General features: G+C 36.2%; 1 protein-coding gene across 2 annotated transcripts in view; it reads left to right on the forward strand.

Moving 5' to 3' along the window:
* Nucleotides 1-19,997, forward strand: part of TENM1 (teneurin transmembrane protein 1) — a 904,402-nt gene that overhangs the window by 518,854 nt on the left and 365,551 nt on the right. For both annotated transcript variants that reach the window (XM_086388154.1, XM_086388153.1), the window contains exon 8: nt 3,827-4,065. In XM_086388154.1, coding sequence (XP_086244280.1) covers nt 3,827-4,065 — 239 coding nt within the window. The remainder of the gene's footprint in view (nt 1-3,826; nt 4,066-19,997) is intronic.

Raw genomic sequence — 19,997 nt, forward strand, 5'->3', positions numbered from 1 at the left:
TTTTCCATTCTAGGGATACATTCAGTGCTTTTAAAAGCAGCAATAATTCCTTTACAGTCCTGATGACCAAACACTAGCTTCTCTCTAATGGTCCCCCATTCATTCAAAACAATTAAGATGGTCTTTAAAACTTACTGTGAGAACATGTGACCTACAGAAAAAAATAGATATGTATTATGTAGTACTGTTTGAACAGATTGTGTTTGGTTAGCTTGGGTCAGTTAATCCAAATTAGAACTCTGTGGTGATTCCATGAAGACTGGTTGGCAGGTAGCACAGGGCAATGGAAATATACTATTTTACAAGTCCCCAATTCATTCATGCCATTAGCTGCTGATGTTTCTTTTAAGTAATCCACTTTTATTCTCTGGGCCTCCATTTATATCTGCAGAATGAGCATGTTGAGCTGCTAGATGATTTCTGAGATCCTTTCTAACTGATTCTATAGCCATCATTCTCATGTTTTTCCCTCGGGTACCAAAGGCAACAGGGTAAAAGTGTGGCTCAATTCAGTATCATCCACATGACCAAATGAACACAGAGCATGCTTCTTCTGTGATGTACAAGGCCTGGGTTCAAATTTTCTTGTGTCCACTAACTGCAGAACCCTGGTGTGGTGTGCTATAATGTCATAGTTAGGATCAATGGCTCTAGAGCCAGACTTCTTGGGCTTGAAAGTCCGCTTTACCAGTTACTAGGTGTTGGACTGTGGACAAATTACTTAACCTCTCTCTGTGTTGGTTTTCTCATCTGTAAATGTAAATGCTTACTCTAATGGGGTTGTTGTGAAGCTTAAATTATATAATGCTTTATGAATTAATTAGAATAATGTCTGGCACAAATAAGCACTTAATGAATGTTACCTCATTATGATAAGACCCTTATCATCATATCATTTTGCTGTTATCATACCACTTTGCTCCTATTAAACCTCTTTTGGTCTCTGTTTCATCATCTGTAAGATTACAATAATAATATCAACCCCACAGACATATTAGGATCAAAATATTGCATATAAAGTACCTAATTTGGTACCTGACATTTCTAGGCACTCAATAAATCGTGCACATAAATAGAACCAACTGTGCCTGTGGTTGGTGTTAGTCACTGCATTCTTTCCACCCATCCCACTCCCTATCTTTTCGATACTAGTTACAAGAAAAAATATAAGCTCAAGGCAGAAAATTTTAAAGAAATAAGCCTACTATCCAAAGGTAACACAAATTATTATTTTTCCATGAGCATATCTTTTATTTTAAAAATTGTATTGCCCACCTTGTTTTGAAACCTACATGATTTTACTTGATGATCTGTAAACACTTTTTCTAGTGAATATTCTTTTACAATTAAATTTGTAATGGTTGTATAGTATTCTCTGTATTTATAAAATAATATTAATGAACATCCGAGTGTTTATCTTGTGCTGTTATAAATAACACTGCAATATACATTGTCATACACATCATTTCCTAAGGAGAAATTCCTGTAGGCATAATTTTTGGACAAAGAATATGCATCTTTTAAGCCTTTTGTTATAGAAAGCCAATTATCTTCCAGAAAGTCTTGTGAATCTCCACTCCCCTCAGCAATCCTGCCCTTTAAATACCATTTATCCTCATAAACTAAAGCAAAACTCTAATGTGGACAGTTTCATTAACTGACATGTGGACAGTTATTTTTTTCATTTAAACGTACATGCTTTCATTCTTTAAAAATGGAAGCTAGAAATCAGTTTTCAAATATTCCTAATGATGAGCGTTATGTGACATGTACAAGGTGATGTTGTCTCTTTGTTCAGTAGAAGGGTCTTGTGAAGTATTACATTAACACGTGGCAACAGAATGTTTTCTAGTTAGCAGTGTGTTTTACTGCCCTAGGCTGAAGAGTAGAGTAGTAGATTGAGGACTTTGGAGCTGGAATGGCCAGGGATCCTATTATGGCTTTGTTATTCTTTTACTAGGTGGATTTAAGCAAGTTACTTAACCTCTTTAGGCCTCCATTTCTTAAATACACCATGAAGATAATAATATAGCCTATTCCATATGAGTGAATATTAACTGAGAGAATGAGTGTTTAACACAATGCATGGTACTTAGCACTTGGTAAGGGTAAAGTATTACGCAAAATCATTTTCATGCCAACTGCTTCCATGTGAATGTATCACTACTGTTTATGAAATATCCATATTACAATAGTCATGAGCTGTCAATAAACATCCTTTAGTAAATCAAACATGACAGCAGTATGAAGTTCTGGGACAGGTAAAATTAATGCAGGGTAGGAAAAAAAAATGCAAACTAGCAGTTGCCTCTGGGGATTAGAGACAGAGATTTACTTAGAAAGACAGGACACTTCCTGGGGTGACGGAAATGTTCTGTATCTTCACAGGGCTTTGGGTTGCACAGGTGATTGCATTTGTTAGGTCACAGAAAAGTTACACTGCAAATTTGTGCATTTAATTGTGTATAGTTTTTAAATTGAAATATATTTACTTATAACAGTGTATAAGTTTGTGTACACCATATTGAATTGGTATTTTTATATTGCAATACCATTGTCATCTGTAGTATTAGCTAACATCTCTATCACATAATTATTCTTACTTTTTGTATTGGGAATAATTAAGATATACCACCTTAGCATCTTTTATTTTTTTTTACATTATTATTGTCTATAACAATACTGTGCACTAGATCTCCAAGACTTGTTTCTCTGCTAGTTGCAAGTTTGTAGCCTTAAACATCCCCCCATCCCCACTTATCAGCCCTTGGTAACCAATACTCTGCTCTTTGTTTTTACCAGTTCATGTACGGACCTCAAGGATCTTATGCTGTGAGATAAATCAGAGAAAGAAATACTGTAGGATATCACTCATATGTGGAATCTAAAAAACTCAAACTCATTGTGTATAAATTTTACATTAAAAATCTGTAAGAACTTATTGAACTCTAGATAATAATATAAAATTTAAAATATGTCAAGAGAAGTGTACTGATGTATGCAGCTTATTTTGAAATGCTTACAAATGAAATAAAAAATGAGATGTTTTTAAAAAAGATGGATTAAGACAGGAATGGTGAGATGGATAAAAATGTGATAAAGTGAATGTAATCATATGTTAAGTATAGAATCTAGTTCACAAGTATATGTGTGGTTTTGTTTTTTTATTTTTAAAAATATTTATTTGATAATCGTCTTTTAAAATTTAAATCTAGTATTTTTAAGACCAGTGCTGCTCAACTGGAGATACACATTAAACTTACCTAGGATGTTTTATTAAAATATACTTGCTTAGGACCTAGTCCAGATTTACTGAATTTCTTCACTTGATATTCTCTGGAGTAGATGTATGTTTGTTATAAAAATTCTTTGCTTTAGCTGTATGTTTGGCAATTTTTGTAATAAAATATTAGGTGAAAATGTGTCTGTGAAAGCTAGTCTCTAAATACTGGCCTCTGGGCCATTCATATTATCAAAATGCCTGATGATACTTCTCCTCCTGTTCTTGCGTATTATATTAAATGAAAGGGAATGGTATAGTGAATGCCACCAAATGTGGAAGGGTAATGCTCAGAGATTGAGAACCTCATTAGTCAAAAATTCAGGAACAGAAGATCTCTTTCTTCCTCTTAAAAATCTAAAATAGGAAGACAAAAAGAAGACCACCATGGGCATTGTGGAGTTAAGTGTTAGGTGTATGAAAATTTTGTTGAGTTCTTCCTAGTTCCCTTTTGCTCTATTGTAGCATGATTGTTTAATGGGGTTTATGTTTCTGTAGCAAGTGGCTTTGGTTTTGATAGCCCAAATTTTTGTTTCTTTTCTGCAGGCATTTCCTGTTCAAGCACGGATCTGGTTCCTCGGCCATCTTTAGTGCAGCCAGTCAGAACTACCCACTGACATCCAATACTGTGTACTCGCCTCCTCCCAGGCCACTTCCTCGAAGCACCTTTTCCAGACCTGCCTTTACCTTCAGCAAACCCTACAGGTGCTGCAATTGGAAGTGCACAGCCTTGAGTGCCACTGCAATCACAGTGACTCTGGCCTTGTTACTAGCCTATGTGATTGGTAAGCCCTTTTTGCCATGCTTCACTTTTCTTCTTCATCAAAATCTGGTTTTGCTTGTGCTGGAGTTGGGAGTGAGGGGTTTCTTTCTATACTCTCTGACCTACAAATTTGAACTAAGGCTTAGTATTACAAATAACAAATAGATTTCTAATTCGGTTTTTTTGGTACTTCCTAACCTTAAATACTGCTGAAGAGGGTAAGAACTGCTCTTTGAGAAGAAATATTTATACTACTAACACAGTCTTATTGATTGCAATTACTGTAGTTAACCATTTTCCCTTCAATTAGAAGGTTGTTATGGTTTTCTCATTAGAAGTCATAAGTACCAATCTACAGTAGCTTCTTAAATTATAGTTAAAAAATAATACTGCTACTGAATTTTCAGGTAGCAATTTCATTAAAGTAGTAGTTATTTGGAAGCTATTGGAAAATCTAGGGCATAATTTCTTTCCAAGGATGTGGAATTTTACACTGGGACTAAAAAAATGTCTTCTTATTTTCACTCGGTAAATGGCGGCAAAATTGTGTGGTTACTGTGTTTGCAATGATAAAGGAGAAAATAGTAGTGAGGCACACTTTCTACCTTTAAGAAAAATATTCTTCTTCTTGAGGCATCTTGATTAAAGTCACCCTTTGTGTGTGTGTGTGTGTGTGTGTGTGCGTGCGTGCACTCACATGCTCAATGACTAAGTCGTGTCTGACTCTTTGCAACTCCATGGACTGAAGCCCGCCAGGCTCCTCTGTCCCTGGGATTTCCCCAGGCAAGAATACTAGAGTGGGTTGCCATTTTCTTCTCCAGGGGGTCTTCCCAAATTAGAGTTCGAACCCGTGTCTCCTGCATTGCAGGCATATTCTTTATCACTGAGCCACTTGGGAAGCCCCCAAGTCACCCTTTCTCAATAGCAAGTCATATTGATTTTTCTGGATGACATTTTAATTTGACTGAACATTAATTTCCTTGTTTGAGTGCTTTTGTGGTCTAAAATGTAAATTAACTTAAGAAATATGTATTTTGTGGAAGCAGTATTCCTAGAAGACTAACATATGATGGTAGAAAAAAAAATTCTTTCTAAGTATGTCACTCATATCTTCCTTTCAAGTTTAGCCTGATTTCCTAATTGAAGGGGAATTATCCAGAAAGATATATTGAATATGATTCTGAGAGATAGATAAAAAAGGAATTTAGAGTTTCTTCTAATTATAAAAAAGTAAGTTTTGTTGAGTCTGGTTTATTAAAAATGTGAACAATAAGAAAGTTCTCATGACCAGTTTTTATGAGTCATAGAACAAAGGATAGTAAGTAAGCAAATATATTTTGTAGGGGAGTCACTGATAATGTCAGCAATATAAGATCACAGCCTATATTGATGTTCATGATTACCTCTTTTCTATTTTCATTGTACAATCTGAATATATTGAACAATGCTTCTATTAGATGTGGATAATATTAACCTATAAGATCAAAAATACGTCCTTTATCTCAGACAATTTAGGACAACTCAGTATGAACATTTATTTAGATTGTAATAACGTTTAATGAGGAATGATGCGGAAGGAATGGAGGTCTGAGATGAGAAAGTACTGTAATATAAACAGGATTTTAATATGGTATCATTCAAATCAAGGAATAATTTGACAAGTTTAAATACATTAGAGGCCCTTTAAAATGTCCTTGTTCAATTATGAGACCAATTTTTATCTTATAGGTTATCTTCTTTTAGCTTTTACTGTACAAAGAGATGATATTTTAGACTCTACATTTGGAATAAACAAATCCAAGTTCTTTATTAATAGATTTATACTCTGTCCAAACCTATGTTTCTATTTAAATTTTTTACATGCCCATTTATATAAAAATTGTATTATACATTCTGAGCCTTGTTTAATTAGATTATACATTCATTTCAGATGTGAAAATGAAATGTTTCAGTTATTTCAAGGACTGCCATTTTCATAGGGTAAACAGTGGCATATATTAATATATTTAATATGACAACAAGGCAATACAGTACAATGGTCATGAACAAGGATATTCAGACCTCTGCCACTTCTTACGCACATTATCTTTGGCAAATTATTTACCCTTTTAAGGCCTCCATTTTCTCATCTGTAAAATTGTCCTAAAACACTACCTGTAACATAGGGTTGTCATCTAATTAAAGGAGTTAATATATCTAAAGAACTTGGAAGACTGCCTAAAACATAGTGAAGTGAAAGTTGCTCAGTTGTGTCCGACTCTGCAACCCCATTGACTATACAGTCCATGGAATTCTCCAGGCCAGAATACTGGAGCGGAAAGCCTTTCCCCTCTCTAGGCAATCTTTCCAACCCAGGGATCAAACCCAAGTCTCCTGCATTGCAGGCAGACTCTTTACCAGCTGAGCCATATAAGTATGTCATAAATGTTAAATATTATTATTGCTGTTGTTACCATTCAGTTCAGTTCAGTCGCTCAGTCGTGTCCGACTCTTTGAGACCCCATGAATCGCAGCACACCAGGCCTCCCTGTCCATCACCAACTCCGGGAGTTCACCCAGACTCATGTGCATTGAGTCGGTGATGCCATCCAGCCATCTCATCCTCTGTCATCCCCTTCTCCTCCTGCCCTCAATCCCTCCCAGCATCAGGATCTTTTCCAATGAGTCAATTCTTCGCATAAGGTGGCCAAAGTATTGGAGTTTCAGCCTCAGCATCAGTCCTTCCAGTGAATACCCAAGACTGATCTCCTTTAGGATGGCCTGGTTGGATCTCCTGGCAGTCCAAGGGACTTTCAAGAATCTTTTCTAACACCACAGTTCAAAAGCATCATCTTTATAATTACTACTCACTGTTAACATTCACTGTTTCTCAGAGTTAACTGTTTTATTCATGGCTGTATCCCAGCTCCACAAACACTGCCTGGCACATAGCAACTCTGTGCATAAAAGTTACTGAAAAAAAAAATTACACTCAGCACTGTACTTGTATTAGCTCATTGCATCCTCACAACAGTCATTAAGGATAGTTATCAGATTAAATCTGTTTTATAAATGAGACAACTGAGGCATAGCCAATGTAAGAGATCACATATAGGTCACACGGAAATTAAGAGGTCACATCACTAAGAAGGGGATATCCTGAGCTTTAAGCCAGAGCAGACTGACTCTAGAGGACAAGCTTTTGAGTGCCAGGCCTTGCTGCTGTCCTAGCACTGCAATAAACTTTGCAGCTCACTTACTACTTGGGCTTCCCTGATGGCTCAGACAGTAAAGAATCAGCCTGCAATGCAGGAGATCCAGGTTCGATCGCTAGATCAGGAAGGTCCCCTAGAGAAGGGAATGGCAACCAGCTCCAGTATTCTTGCCGGGAGACTTCCATGGACAGAGGAGTTTGTCAGGCTATAGCCCCTGGGGTCACAAAGAGTTGGACACAAGTGAACTAACACCCAAAAAAGATGTCCTTTTCATTACAGGGGACTGGAATGCAAAAGTAGGAAGTCAAGAAACACCTGGAGTAACAGGCAAATTTGGCCTTGGAGTACAGAATGAAGCAGGGCAAAGGCTAATAGAGTTTTGCTAAGAGAATGCACTGGTCATAGCAAACACCCTCTTCCAACAACACAAGAGAAGACTCTACACATGGACATCACCAGATGACCAACACCGAAATCAGACTGATTATATTCTTTGCAGCCAAAGATGGAAAAGCTCTATACAGTCAAAAAAACAAGACCAGCAGCTGACTGTGGCTCATATCACAAACTTCTTATTGTCAAATTCAGACTGAAATTGAAGAAAGTAGAGAAAACCACTAGACCGTTCAGGTATGACCTAAATCAAATCCCTTATGACCATACAGTGGAAGTGAGAAATAGATTTAAGGGACTAGATCTGATAGACAGAATATCTGGTGAACTATGGATGGAGGTTCATGACATTGTACAGGAGACAGGAATAAAGACCATCCCCCCAAAAAAAGAAATTCAAAAAAGTAAAATGGCTGTCTGAGGAAGCCTTACAAATAGCTGTGAAAAGAAGGGAAGTGAAAAGCAAAGGAGAAAAGGAAAGATATACCCATTTGAATGCAGAATTCGAAAGAATAGCAAGGAGAGATAAAAAAGCTTTCCTCAGTGATTAATGCAAAGATATAGAGAAAAACAATAGAATGGGAAAGACTAGAGATCTCTTCAAGAAAATGAGAGATACCAAGCAACATTTCATGCAAAGATGGGCTCAATAAAGGAAGGAAATGGTATGGACCTAACAGAAGCAGAAGATATTAAGAAGAGGCGGCAAGAATACACAGAAGACTGTACAAAAAAGATCTTCATGACCCAGATAATCACAATGGTGTGATCACTCACCTAGAGCCAGACATCCTGCAAAGTGATGTCAGGTGGGCCTTAGAAAGCATCACTACGAACAAAGCTAGTGGAGGTGATGGAATTCCAGTTGAGCTATTTCAAATCTGGAAAGATGATGCTGCGAAAGTGCTGGACTCAATATGCCAGCAAATTTGGAAAACTCAGCATGGCCACAGGAATGGAAAAGGTCCATTTTCATTCCAATCCCAAAGAAAGGCAATGCCAAAGAATGCTCAAACTACCACACGATTGCACTCATCTCACACGCTAGTAAAGTGATGCTTAAAATTCTCCAAGCCAGACTTCAGCAATACATGAACCGTGAACTTCCAGATGTTCAAGCTGGTTTTAGAAAAGGCAGAGGAACCAGAGATCAAATTGCCAACATCTGCTGGATCATCGAAAAAGCAAGAGAGTTCCAGAAAAACATCTATTTCTGCTTTATTGACTATGCCAAAGCCTTTGACAGTGTGGAACAATAAACTGTGGAAAATTCTGAAAGAGATGGGAATACCAGACCACCTGATCTGCCTCTTGAGAAACCTGTATACAGGTCAGGAAGCAACAGTTAGAAGTGGACATGGAACAACAGACTGGTTCCAAATAGGAAAAGGAGTATATCAAGGCTGTACATTGTCACCCTGCTTATTTAACTTATATGCAGAGTACATCATGAAAAACACTGGGCTGGAGGAAACACAAGCTGGAATCAAGATTGTTGAGAGAAATATCAATAACCTCAGATATACAGATGACACCACCCTTATGGCAGAAAGTGAAGAAAAACTGAAGAGCCTCTTGATGAAAGTGAAAGAGGAGAGTGAAAAAGTTGGCTCTAAGCTCAACATTCAGAAAACTGAGACCATGGCATCCGGTCCCATCACTTCATGTCAAATAGATGAGGAAACAGTGGGAGCAGTGGCTGACTTTATTTTTTGGGCTCCAAAATCACTGCAGATACTGATTGCAGCCAGGAAATTAAGAGATGCTTACTCCTTGGAAGGAAAGTTATGACCAAACTAGACAGCATATTCAAAAGCAGAGACATTACTTTGCCAACAAAGGTTCATCTAGTCAAGGCTATGGTTTTTCCAGTGGTCATGTATGAATGTGAAAGTTGGACTATAAAGAAAGCTGAGCACCAAAGAATTGATGCTTTTGAACTGTGGTGTTGGAGAAGACTCTTGAGAGTCCCTTGGACTGCAAGGAGATCCAACCAGTCCATCCTAAAGGAGATGCGTCCTGTGTGTTCACCGGATGGACTGATGCTGAAGCTGAAACTCCAGTACTTTGGCCACCTCATGTGATGCGCTGACTCACTGGAAAAGACCCTGATGCTGGGAAAGATTGAGGGCAGGAGGAGAAGGGGACAACAGAGGATAAGATGGTTGGATGGCATCACTGAGTCAATGGACATGAGTTTGAGTAAGCTCTGGGAATTGGTGATGGACAGGGAGGCCTGGAGTGCTGCAGTTCATGGGATCGCAAAGAGTCAGACACGACTGAGTGACTGAACTGAACTGAACTGAGAAACTTTCACTTTCACTACTAAGTAAACCCACCATGTTTTTTTCTTATTAAATCACCAATTAAATTAGATTTACCAGGCCATCCATTGCAATGGTTACGTCAACTAAGATGTGTGGATTGGTGAGAGTATCTACTGAAATGATTTACCATGAGACTTTGAAAAGACAGAAATACCAGGTTAAATGCTATTACAGTAGGTTGAGGGCTTCTCTGGTGGCTCAGATGGTAAAGAAACCACCCGCAGTGCAGGACACCTGGGTTTGATTCCCTGGGTTGGGGCGATCCCCTGGAGGAGGGCATGGCAACCCATTCCAGGATTCTTGTCTGGAGAATCCCCAGGGACAGAGGAGCCTGACAGGCTACAGTCCATGCATTGGGTTACAAAGAGTCAGACATGACTGAGCGACTAAGCACAGCACGGTAGGTTGAGTGGGTTCAGGATGAGGCGATATTAATGGCAAACATTAACTTTGTTCTGACTTCTGTCATGAGTTGAACATTATGTGACTTTGGACAAATTGGTTAAAATCTCTTCCTCCACTTACCCCATCTGTGCTATATCATGGACCACCTCAGGAGGGTAGAGTAGGAATTCATAAATAGGCATTCAGCTGAAAGATGTCACATAACAACTGTAACACACAAGATGATTTTTAAATGGCTTTCTGTGGTTGAAATAAAAAAGTATTATATTTCACAATAGGAAACCATTTCACTCTCAACTCTTGCTGAGTCTGTAAGAGTTATCGGGCCTTTTTTTTTTTTTTTTAATCCCCCTGCAGTTGCTGCGTAACCCAACTAAGATCTTTCACTGAAACTATTTACTGCTTCTGTTTGCCATGCAGATTCCTTTCCACTATTTCATTTTCCTCTAGTGTCCATTGTACATAACCTTTAGACACTAATGCCTGTAGGCTGTGCTGCCCCCAATCCACTAGGGGAAATCACATCAATGTCAATGGGACATCAATAGTCATTCTGTGAATTATGGCTCTGTAAGTGGTCATTGAAAAGCAGTGGAAATCCAGCAAGTGAAAAGTCAGAGCTGGGTTCATGCAACTAGCCCCATCCCCACTTCTCCCCACAATACCTTTTGGGTCAGCAAAAAAATAATTTCTTTGAATAAGTTTTGAGGTCATAAAATTCAGTGAAGGGAGGCATGGGAACATACTGATTATATGAAGATATTATGGAATGACTATTGTCATCACTTACCCATAAATCTGTAGTATTTTCCATCTGAATCCAAAAAAAGGTCCTTATGCTTCATCCTCTCTGATATTTTGGCATCAGTAATGTATCAGTGCCAGTCAGAAGCACATTTGCTTGAATTTACAAATAAGCCTTATGAAGTCGTAGTCAGGAAGACAGATGACCATATGCAAGGCATAAGAGGAGGCGAGGTTAAGGTACTTCATCAATGGTTGTGAAGGGCACAAACTTGGCTTCTCTGGTAATATTTGATGTTTTGATCAAGTTTCTCCACAGTCAGCAGTTTGTATATAAGAGGCAATAGAAACTCACAAGAATACATTGTGCTTGGGGTCAAACAGGCTGTTGCATTGAAAGAGTTGGGGAGTAGAGATTTCTGGCTCTCATACTAAATATGATCAGTTAATGGTATCGATGTTGCTTTCTTTTGCCATGAAATTAGTAGTAATTCCTCCCACCTTCACAGGATGCAGTTAGTATCCAAACTCTACAGATGAAATAAGTTAAGTCCATAAATCTCTTTGCCATGACATACTATATAGCCCACATATAGAAAGTTGACCAGAATGGTTATTAATACAGAATTAGGAGAGAGAGAATACTGAACCCAATTCTGTGATCAAAAGCTTAAGAATGGAACTAGTCAAGAGGACAAAGTGCCTACTTCACTTGCTCTCTGCACAAAAATTGAGTAACAGTGAGTTCAGGGCTTTCTTCTGCCTCCTATTTATGCTAGTCCAAATTACCCTCCTTTCTAGGGCTACAATTATGGTGGAGGAATAACATGCTGAAAGCTATAGAATGAATGTGCTTATTTTGCCTGCATGACAAAAAAAAAGTGCAAATACTTTAAAATATAGGGAAAAAACAGAGTAAGACAAATTTTGATTTTGGAAAATTCAGAAACTTAGTTGTTGTTGTTGTTGTTGTTTTTAATAGAGAGAATTGAAATGGAGTTTTTTCCCTAAAGGCAATGCCCTTTGCCACAAGTTTTACGAGGTATAGATAAACATGCTCACCAAAAAGATCTCTTTCAATTACTGGTAACTTCATTAATGCCTCTATGCCTCAATTTCCTCATCTGTAAAATGGAATGTTGACAACAACTTCCTCATAGATTTTCTTTTTAATTAAATGGAACAGACCATGTAAAACACCCAAGACATTGCTTAATAGATCTAAGTAACATACATAATATTGTTTTTTTCTTAAAATAGAATTGAAATCAAGTTTTGTTGCCCCAACAAGCTAGATGGACAATGCCCTTTCCCACAAAGTTTACTTAGATAAATATGCTTACCAATGAGAATCTTGTAAACTTATTAGTAATGTCATTAATGCCTCTTTGCCTCAGTTTCCTCATCTAATAAATGGGAATGTTGATGATAACTTCCTTGTAGAATTTCTTTTTAATTAAATGAAGCAGAACATGTAAAAAACCCAGGACATTTCTTAGTAGATCTAAGTAAGATACTTAATTTTATCTTTTTTAAATAGGGAGAATGAAATTGCAGTTTTTCCCCCAAACAATCTAGGTAGACAATGCCTTTCCCACAATGTTTACAAGTATACATAAATATTCTCACCAAAACTTATCTCTTTCACTTACTAGTAACTTCATTAATGCCTCTGTGCCTCAGTTTCCTCATCTATAAAATGAGAATGTTAATAACACCTTCCTCATAGATTTTCTTTTTAATTAAATGAAGCAGAGCAAGTAAAATACCCAGGACATTGCTTAATAGATCTAAGTTACATATTTAATTATTTTTTAATAGAACTGAAATTGAGTATTTTTTCCTCAAAAATCTACATAGACAATGCCCTTACCCTAATAGTTAACCGAGTGTAGATAAATATGCTCACCAAAAAGCATCTCTTTCATTTACTAGTAATCCGTTAATGCCACTGTGCCTCAGTTTCCTCATCTATAAAATGGGAATGTTGATAACACTTTCCTCACAGATTTTCTTTTTAATTAAATGAAGCAGAGTATGTAAAACACCCAGGACATTGCTTAGTAGATCGAAGTAACATACTTAATTATGTTATTTTTTTAAATAGAGATAATTGAAATCAAGTTTATTTTTTCCAAAAAATCTAGACTATGCCCTTTCCCACAAAGTTTACTAATTTTAGATAAATATGCTATAAAAAAAGCATCTCTTCACATTCCAGTAACTTCATTAATACCTCTGTGCCTCAGTTTCCTCATCTATAAATTGGGAATGTTGATAACACCTTCCTCAAAGATTTTTTTTTTATTTAAATGAAGCAGAGCATGTAAAACACCCAGAACATTGCTTAGTAGATCTAAGTGACATAGTTAACTTTTCTTTTTTGTTCTTTAACAGATAGAATTGATATCGAGATTTTTTTTCCCCCATCACTCTAAGTAGGAAAAGGAAATATCCTTTCCCAAAAGGTTACTAAGTATACATTAATATGCTCACCAAAAAGCATCTCTTTCACTTACTCGTAACTTCATTAATGTCTCTAGCCTCTGTTTACTCATCTATAAAATGGGAGTGTTGATAACACATTCCTCATAGATTTTTGTTTAATTAAATGCAGAAGAGCATGTAAAACACCCAGGACAATGCTTAGTACATCTAAGTAACCACACTTTTTTTAAAATATATAGAATTGAAATCGAGTTTTCTTTCCCCAGAAATCTATATAGACAACGCTCTTTCCCACAAAGTTTCCTAAGTATGGATAAAGACACTCACCAAAAAGTATTTCTTTCACTTACTAGTAACTTCATTAATACCTCTCTGCCTAAGTTTCCTCATCTATAAAACGGGAATGTAAAACACCCAGGACATTGCTTAGTAGATCTAACTAACATACTTAATTTTGTTTCTTTTTAATAGAGAGAATTGAAATAGAGGTTAATTTTGCTCACAATATAGATAGTCAATGCCCATTCCCATGAATTTTACTAAATGTATATATATATGCTCCTAAAAAGTTTCTCTTCCACATACTAGCAACTTCATTAATGCCTCTAGCCTCAGTTTCCTCCTCTATAAAATGGGAATGTTGATAACACCTTACTGGTAGATTTTTTTTTCAGTTAAATGAAGCAGAGATGTAAAATACCCAGGACATTGCTTAGTAGACTTAAGTAACATATTTAAGTATCTTTTTTTAACAGAAATGAAATCTAGTTTTTCTCCTATCAATCTAGATAGACAGTGCCCTTTCCCACAGTCTTTACTAAGTGTAGATGAATACTATCATGAAAAATCTTCTCTTTCACTTATTAGTAACTTCATTAATGCCTCTATGTCTCAGCTTCCTCATCTGTAAAATGGGAATCATGATAACACATTCCTCGTATATTTTCTTTTTAATTAAATAAAATAGAGCATGTAAACACCCAGGACATTGCTTAATAGATCTAAGTAACATTCTTATTTTTTAATAGAATTAAAATCTAGATAGTCAATGCCTTTTCCCACAGTTTGCAAAATTTCAATGCATACGCTCTCAAAAAGCATCTCATTCACATCATTAATGCCTCTGTGCCTCAGTTTCCTAATTTATAAAATGGGAATATTGATAACACTTTCCTGGTAGATTTTTTTCAACTAATTGAAGCAGTGTATGTAAAACCCACATGACATTGCTTAGTAGATCTAGTAAATAATTTTATCTGTTTTAATATAGAATTGAAATCAAGTATTTTTCCCCAACAATCTAGGTAGAGAATGCCCTTTCCCACAAAGTTTACTAAGTATAGATAAACACTCACCAAAAAGCATCTCAGTATCCAGTGACATCACTAATGACTCTGTACCTCAGTTTCCTCATATATAATATGGGAATCTTGAAAACAGCTTTCTCATAGATTTTCTTTTAAATTAAATGAAACACAGAATGTAAAATACTAAGGACTTTGCTTAGTAGAACTAAGTAACATACTTAATTTTGTTCTTTTTTAATAAAATTGAAGTCAACTTTTTTTGCCCAACAATCTAGATAGATGCCCTTTCCCACAAGGTTTACCTTTATTGGTAAATAGGCTCACCAAAACTCATCTCTTTCACTTACTAGTAACTTCATTTATGCCTCAGTGCCTCAGTTTCCTCATCTATAAAATGTGAATGTTGATAACACCTTCCTCGTTGATTTTCTTTTTAATGAAATTAGGCAAAGCATTTAAAACTCCCAGGACATTGCTTCATAGATCTAAGTTAACATACTTCATTTTGTTTTTCTTTAATAGAATTGAAATCGAGATTTATTTTGCTCACAATCTAGGTAGTAAATGAACTTTCCATTGGATTTTACTAAGTGTTGATAAAAATGCTTACCAAAAAGGATCTCTTTTACTTATGAATTCTCTAGCCCAGAATACTGGAGTGGGTAGCCTTTCCCTTCTCCAGGGAATCTTCCCAACCCAGGGATCAAACCCAGGTCTCCTGCACTGCAGACAGATTCTTTACCAACTGAGCTATCAGGGAAGCCTTTTACTTATTAGTAACATATTAATGCCTCTAGCCTCAGTTTCCTCATCTATCAAATGGGAATGTTGGTAACACCTTACTTGTAGGTTTTTTTTTTTAATTAAATGAAGCAGAGCATGTAAAATACCTGGGACATTTCTTAGTAGATCTGAGTAATATATTTACATTTTTTAATAGGTTGAATTGAAATCAACTGTTTTCCCCATCAATCTAGATAGCCAGTGCCGTTTCCCACAAAGTTTACTAAGTACACATGTACATGCTCACCTAAAAGCATCTCTTTCACTTACTAGTATCTTTATTAATGCCTCTATCCCTCATCTATAAATGAGTTTCCTCATCTATAAAATTGGGAATGTTGATAACACCTTCATCATATTTTTAATTAAATGAAATAGAGCATGCAAAACACCCAGAACATTGCTTGCTCCATTTACGTGACATACTTAATTTTCTTTAATAGATACAATTTAAGTCGAGTTTTTTCCCCAAGAATCTTCACAGACAGTGCCCTTTCTCACAAAGTGTCCTGTCGATAAGTACACTCACCAAAAAGCATCTCATTCACTTTGGTAGCTTCATTAATGCCTCCATCCCTCAGCTTCCTCATCTGTAAAATGGGAATCTTGATAACATCCTTATAGGTTTTCTTTTTAATTTAATTAGCAAACCATGTAAAACACCCAGGATATTGCTTTGTAGAGCTAAATAACATACTTAATTTTGTGTGTGTGTTTTTTTTTAAAGGAGAGAATTCAAATCGAGATTTCTTTTGCTTACAATCTAGATAGTCAGTGCTCATTCCCACAAATTTTACTGTCGATAAATACGCTCACCAAAAAGCATCTCTTTCAGTTCATAGTAACTTCATTAGTGGCTCTTGCTTGACTCAGTTTCCTCATCTGTAAGATGGGAATGTTGATAAGACCTTCCTCATAGATTTTCTTTTTAATTAAATGAAGCAGAGATTGTAAAACACCCATTCATCGCTTAGTAGATCTAAGTAATGTACTTAAATTTGTCCTTTTTTAAATAGAATTGAAATTGAGTTTTTTTCCACAATCTAGACCATGCCCTTTCCAACAAAGTTTACTAAGTATAGATAAATATGCTCACCAGAAAGCGTCTTTTTCACTAAATAGCAACTTTATTAATGCCTCTGTGTCTCAGATTCCTCATCTATAAAATGAGAATGTTGATAACACCTGCCTGGTAGATTTTTTTTAATTAAATGAAGTAGTACCTGTAAAACCCACAGGACATTTCTTAGTAGATCTAGTAACATAGTTATTTTTAACCTTTTTTAAATATAGAATTGAAATTGAGTATTTTTCCCCAACAATCTAGATAGAGAATGCCCTTTCCCACAAAGTTTACTGTGTATAGATAAACACTCACCATAAAGCATCTGTTTCACTTACTAGTAATTCATTAATGCCTCTAGCCTCAGTTTCCTCATCTATAAAATGGGAATGCTGAAAACACCGTGCTTGTAGAGTTTATTTTCAATTAAATGAAGCAGAGCATGTAAACACCCAGGACATTGCTGAGTAGATCTAAGTAACATACTTAATTTTGTTTTTTATTTTATAGGTAGAATTGAAATCGAGGTCTTTTCCCCATCAGTCTAGGTAGACAGTGCCCTTTCCTACATGGTTTACTAAGTATACATGAATATGCTCACCAAAAAACATCTCTTTCACTTACTAGTAACTTCATTAATGCCTCTAGCCTCAGTTTTTTCATCTATAAAATGGGAATGTTGATAACACATTCTTCATAGATTTTTGTTTAATTAAATGAAGTAGACCCTGTAAACACCCAGGACATTGCTTACTAGATCTAAGTAAAATGCTTAATCTGTTTTTTTTTTAATAGAATTGAAATCGAGTTTTTTCCCCAACCATCTAGACAATGCCCTTTCCCACAAAGTTTACTAAGTATAGTGAATACGCTCAGCAAAAAGTATCTCTTTCACTTACTAATAAATTGACTAATACCTCTGTGCTTCACTTTCCTCGTGTATAAAATGGGAATGTTGATAACACCTTCCTCTTAGATTTTTTTTTTTTTTAGTTGAATGAAGCAGAGCATGTAAAACACCCAGGACATTGCTTAGTAGATCAAAGTAACATAATTGAATTTTGTGGGTTTTTTTAAGAAGAGAGAGTTGAAACCCAGTGTTTTCCACAAAAATCTAGATCAACAATGCCCTACCCACAATGTTTACTAAGTACAGATAAATAGGCTCACCAAAAAATATCTCTTTCTCTTACCAGTAACTTCATTAATGCCTCAGTGCCTCAGTTTCCACAGCTATAAAATGGGAATGCTGCTGAAGCATTCCTCATTGATTTTCTCTTTAATTAAATTGTGTAAAGCACATAAAACTCCCAGACCATTGCTTCCTAGATCTAACTAACATACTTAATTTTGTTTTTTTCATAGTGAGAATTGAAATCGAGATTTTACTCACAATCTAGGTAGTCAGTGACCTTTCTTGACAATTTTATTAAGTGTCAATAAATACGCTCACCAAAAAGCATCTCTTTAACTTACTACTAACTTAATTAATGCCTCTATGCCTCAGTTTCCTCATCTATAAAATGGGAATGTTGGTAATACCATCTTCATCATTTTTTGTTTAGTTCAATGAAGTAGACCATGTAAAATACATAGGACATTGCTTAGTAGGTCTCATAACATACTTAATATTGATTTATTTTTAATATAAAATTGAAATCAAGTATTTTTGCCCAACACTGTAGATCCACAATGCCCTTTCCCAGAAAGTTTACTAATTATAGAGAAATACGCTCATCAAAAAGCATCTCTTTCACTAAAAAGTAACTTCATTAATGACTCTGCACCTTAGGTTCCTCATGTATAAAATGGGAATCTTGATAACACCTTCCTCATACATTTTCTTTTTAATTAAATGAAGCAGAACATGAAAAACACCCAGGACATTGCTTAGTAGAAACTAAGTAACATAATTTTGTTTTCTTTAATAGGGAGATTTGAAGTAGATTTTTCCCCCCAACAATCTAGACAGACAATTCCCTTTCCGGCAACGTTTACCTGTAGATAAAGTAGCTCACCAAGACACATCTCTTTCACATACTAGTAACTTCATTAATGCCTTTAGCCTCAGTTTCCTCATCTATAAAATGGGAATGTTGATAACACCTTACCCATAGGTTTTTTTTTTTTCTTTTAGTTAAATGAAGTACAGCATGTAAAACCCCTAGGACATTGCTTAGTAGATCTAAGTAACATCCTTTTTTTGTTTGTTTTAATAGGTAGAATTGAAATCAAGTTTTATTCCCGATCAATCTAGATAGACAATGCCCTTTCCCACAAAGTTTACTAAGTATACATGAATATACTCACCAAAAAGCATCTCTTTGACTTATAGTAACTTAATTAATGCCTCTATGCCTCAGTTTCCTCATCTATAAAGTGGGAATGTTGATAACACCTTGCTCGTTGATTTTTTTTAATTTTATTTTATTTTTAACTTTACAATATTGTATTGGTTTTGCCATATTAATTAAATGAAAAGTGAAGTGAAGTCGCTCAGTCATGTCTGACTCTTTGCGACCTCTTTGCAACTGTAGCCTACCAGGTTCCTCCATCCATGGGATTTTCCAGGCAAGAATACTGGAGTGGGTTGCCATTTCCTTCCCCAGGAGATCTTCTCACCCCAGGGATTGAACCCCGGTCTCCCACTACAGTGCAGCAGACGCTTTACCATCTGAGCCACCAGGGAAGTCCAATTAAATGAAGGAGAACATATAAAACACCCAGGGCATTGCTTTGATCTAAGTAACATAATTTTGTTTTTGTTTTTTAATATACACATTTGAGAACAAGTTTTTCCCCAATAATCTCGATAGATAATGCCATTACCCCCAAAGTTTATTCAGTTCAGTTCAGTCGCTCAGTCGTGTCTGACTCTTTGTGACCCTATGGACTGCAGCATGCCAGGCCTCCTTGTCCATCACCAACTCCCGGAGCCTACTCAAACTCATGTCCATCATGTCAATAATGCCATCCAACCAGCTCATCCTCTGTTGTCTGCTTTTCCTCCCACCTTCAGTTTTTCCCAGCATCAGGGTCTTTTCCAATGAGTCACTTCTTTGCATCAGGTGGCCAAAGTGTTGGAGTTTCAGCTTCAGCATTGCAGGCAGATTCTTTACCAATTGAGATATCAGGGAAACCCCACAAAGTTTAGATTTATCTATCCACTAAGTATAGATAAATATGCTCACCAAAATGCATGTCATTCCCTTTGGTAACTTCATTAATGCCTCTGTGCCTCAGTTTCCTCACTGGTAAAGTGGATATTTTGATAACACCTTCCTCACTGA

Source organism: Bos grunniens, chromosome X (genome assembly GCF_055505025.1).
Source record: "Bos grunniens cultivar Pamir isolate PY7600 chromosome X, Bosgru_T2T1.0, whole genome shotgun sequence".
Taxonomy (NCBI): domain Eukaryota; kingdom Metazoa; phylum Chordata; class Mammalia; order Artiodactyla; family Bovidae; genus Bos; species Bos grunniens.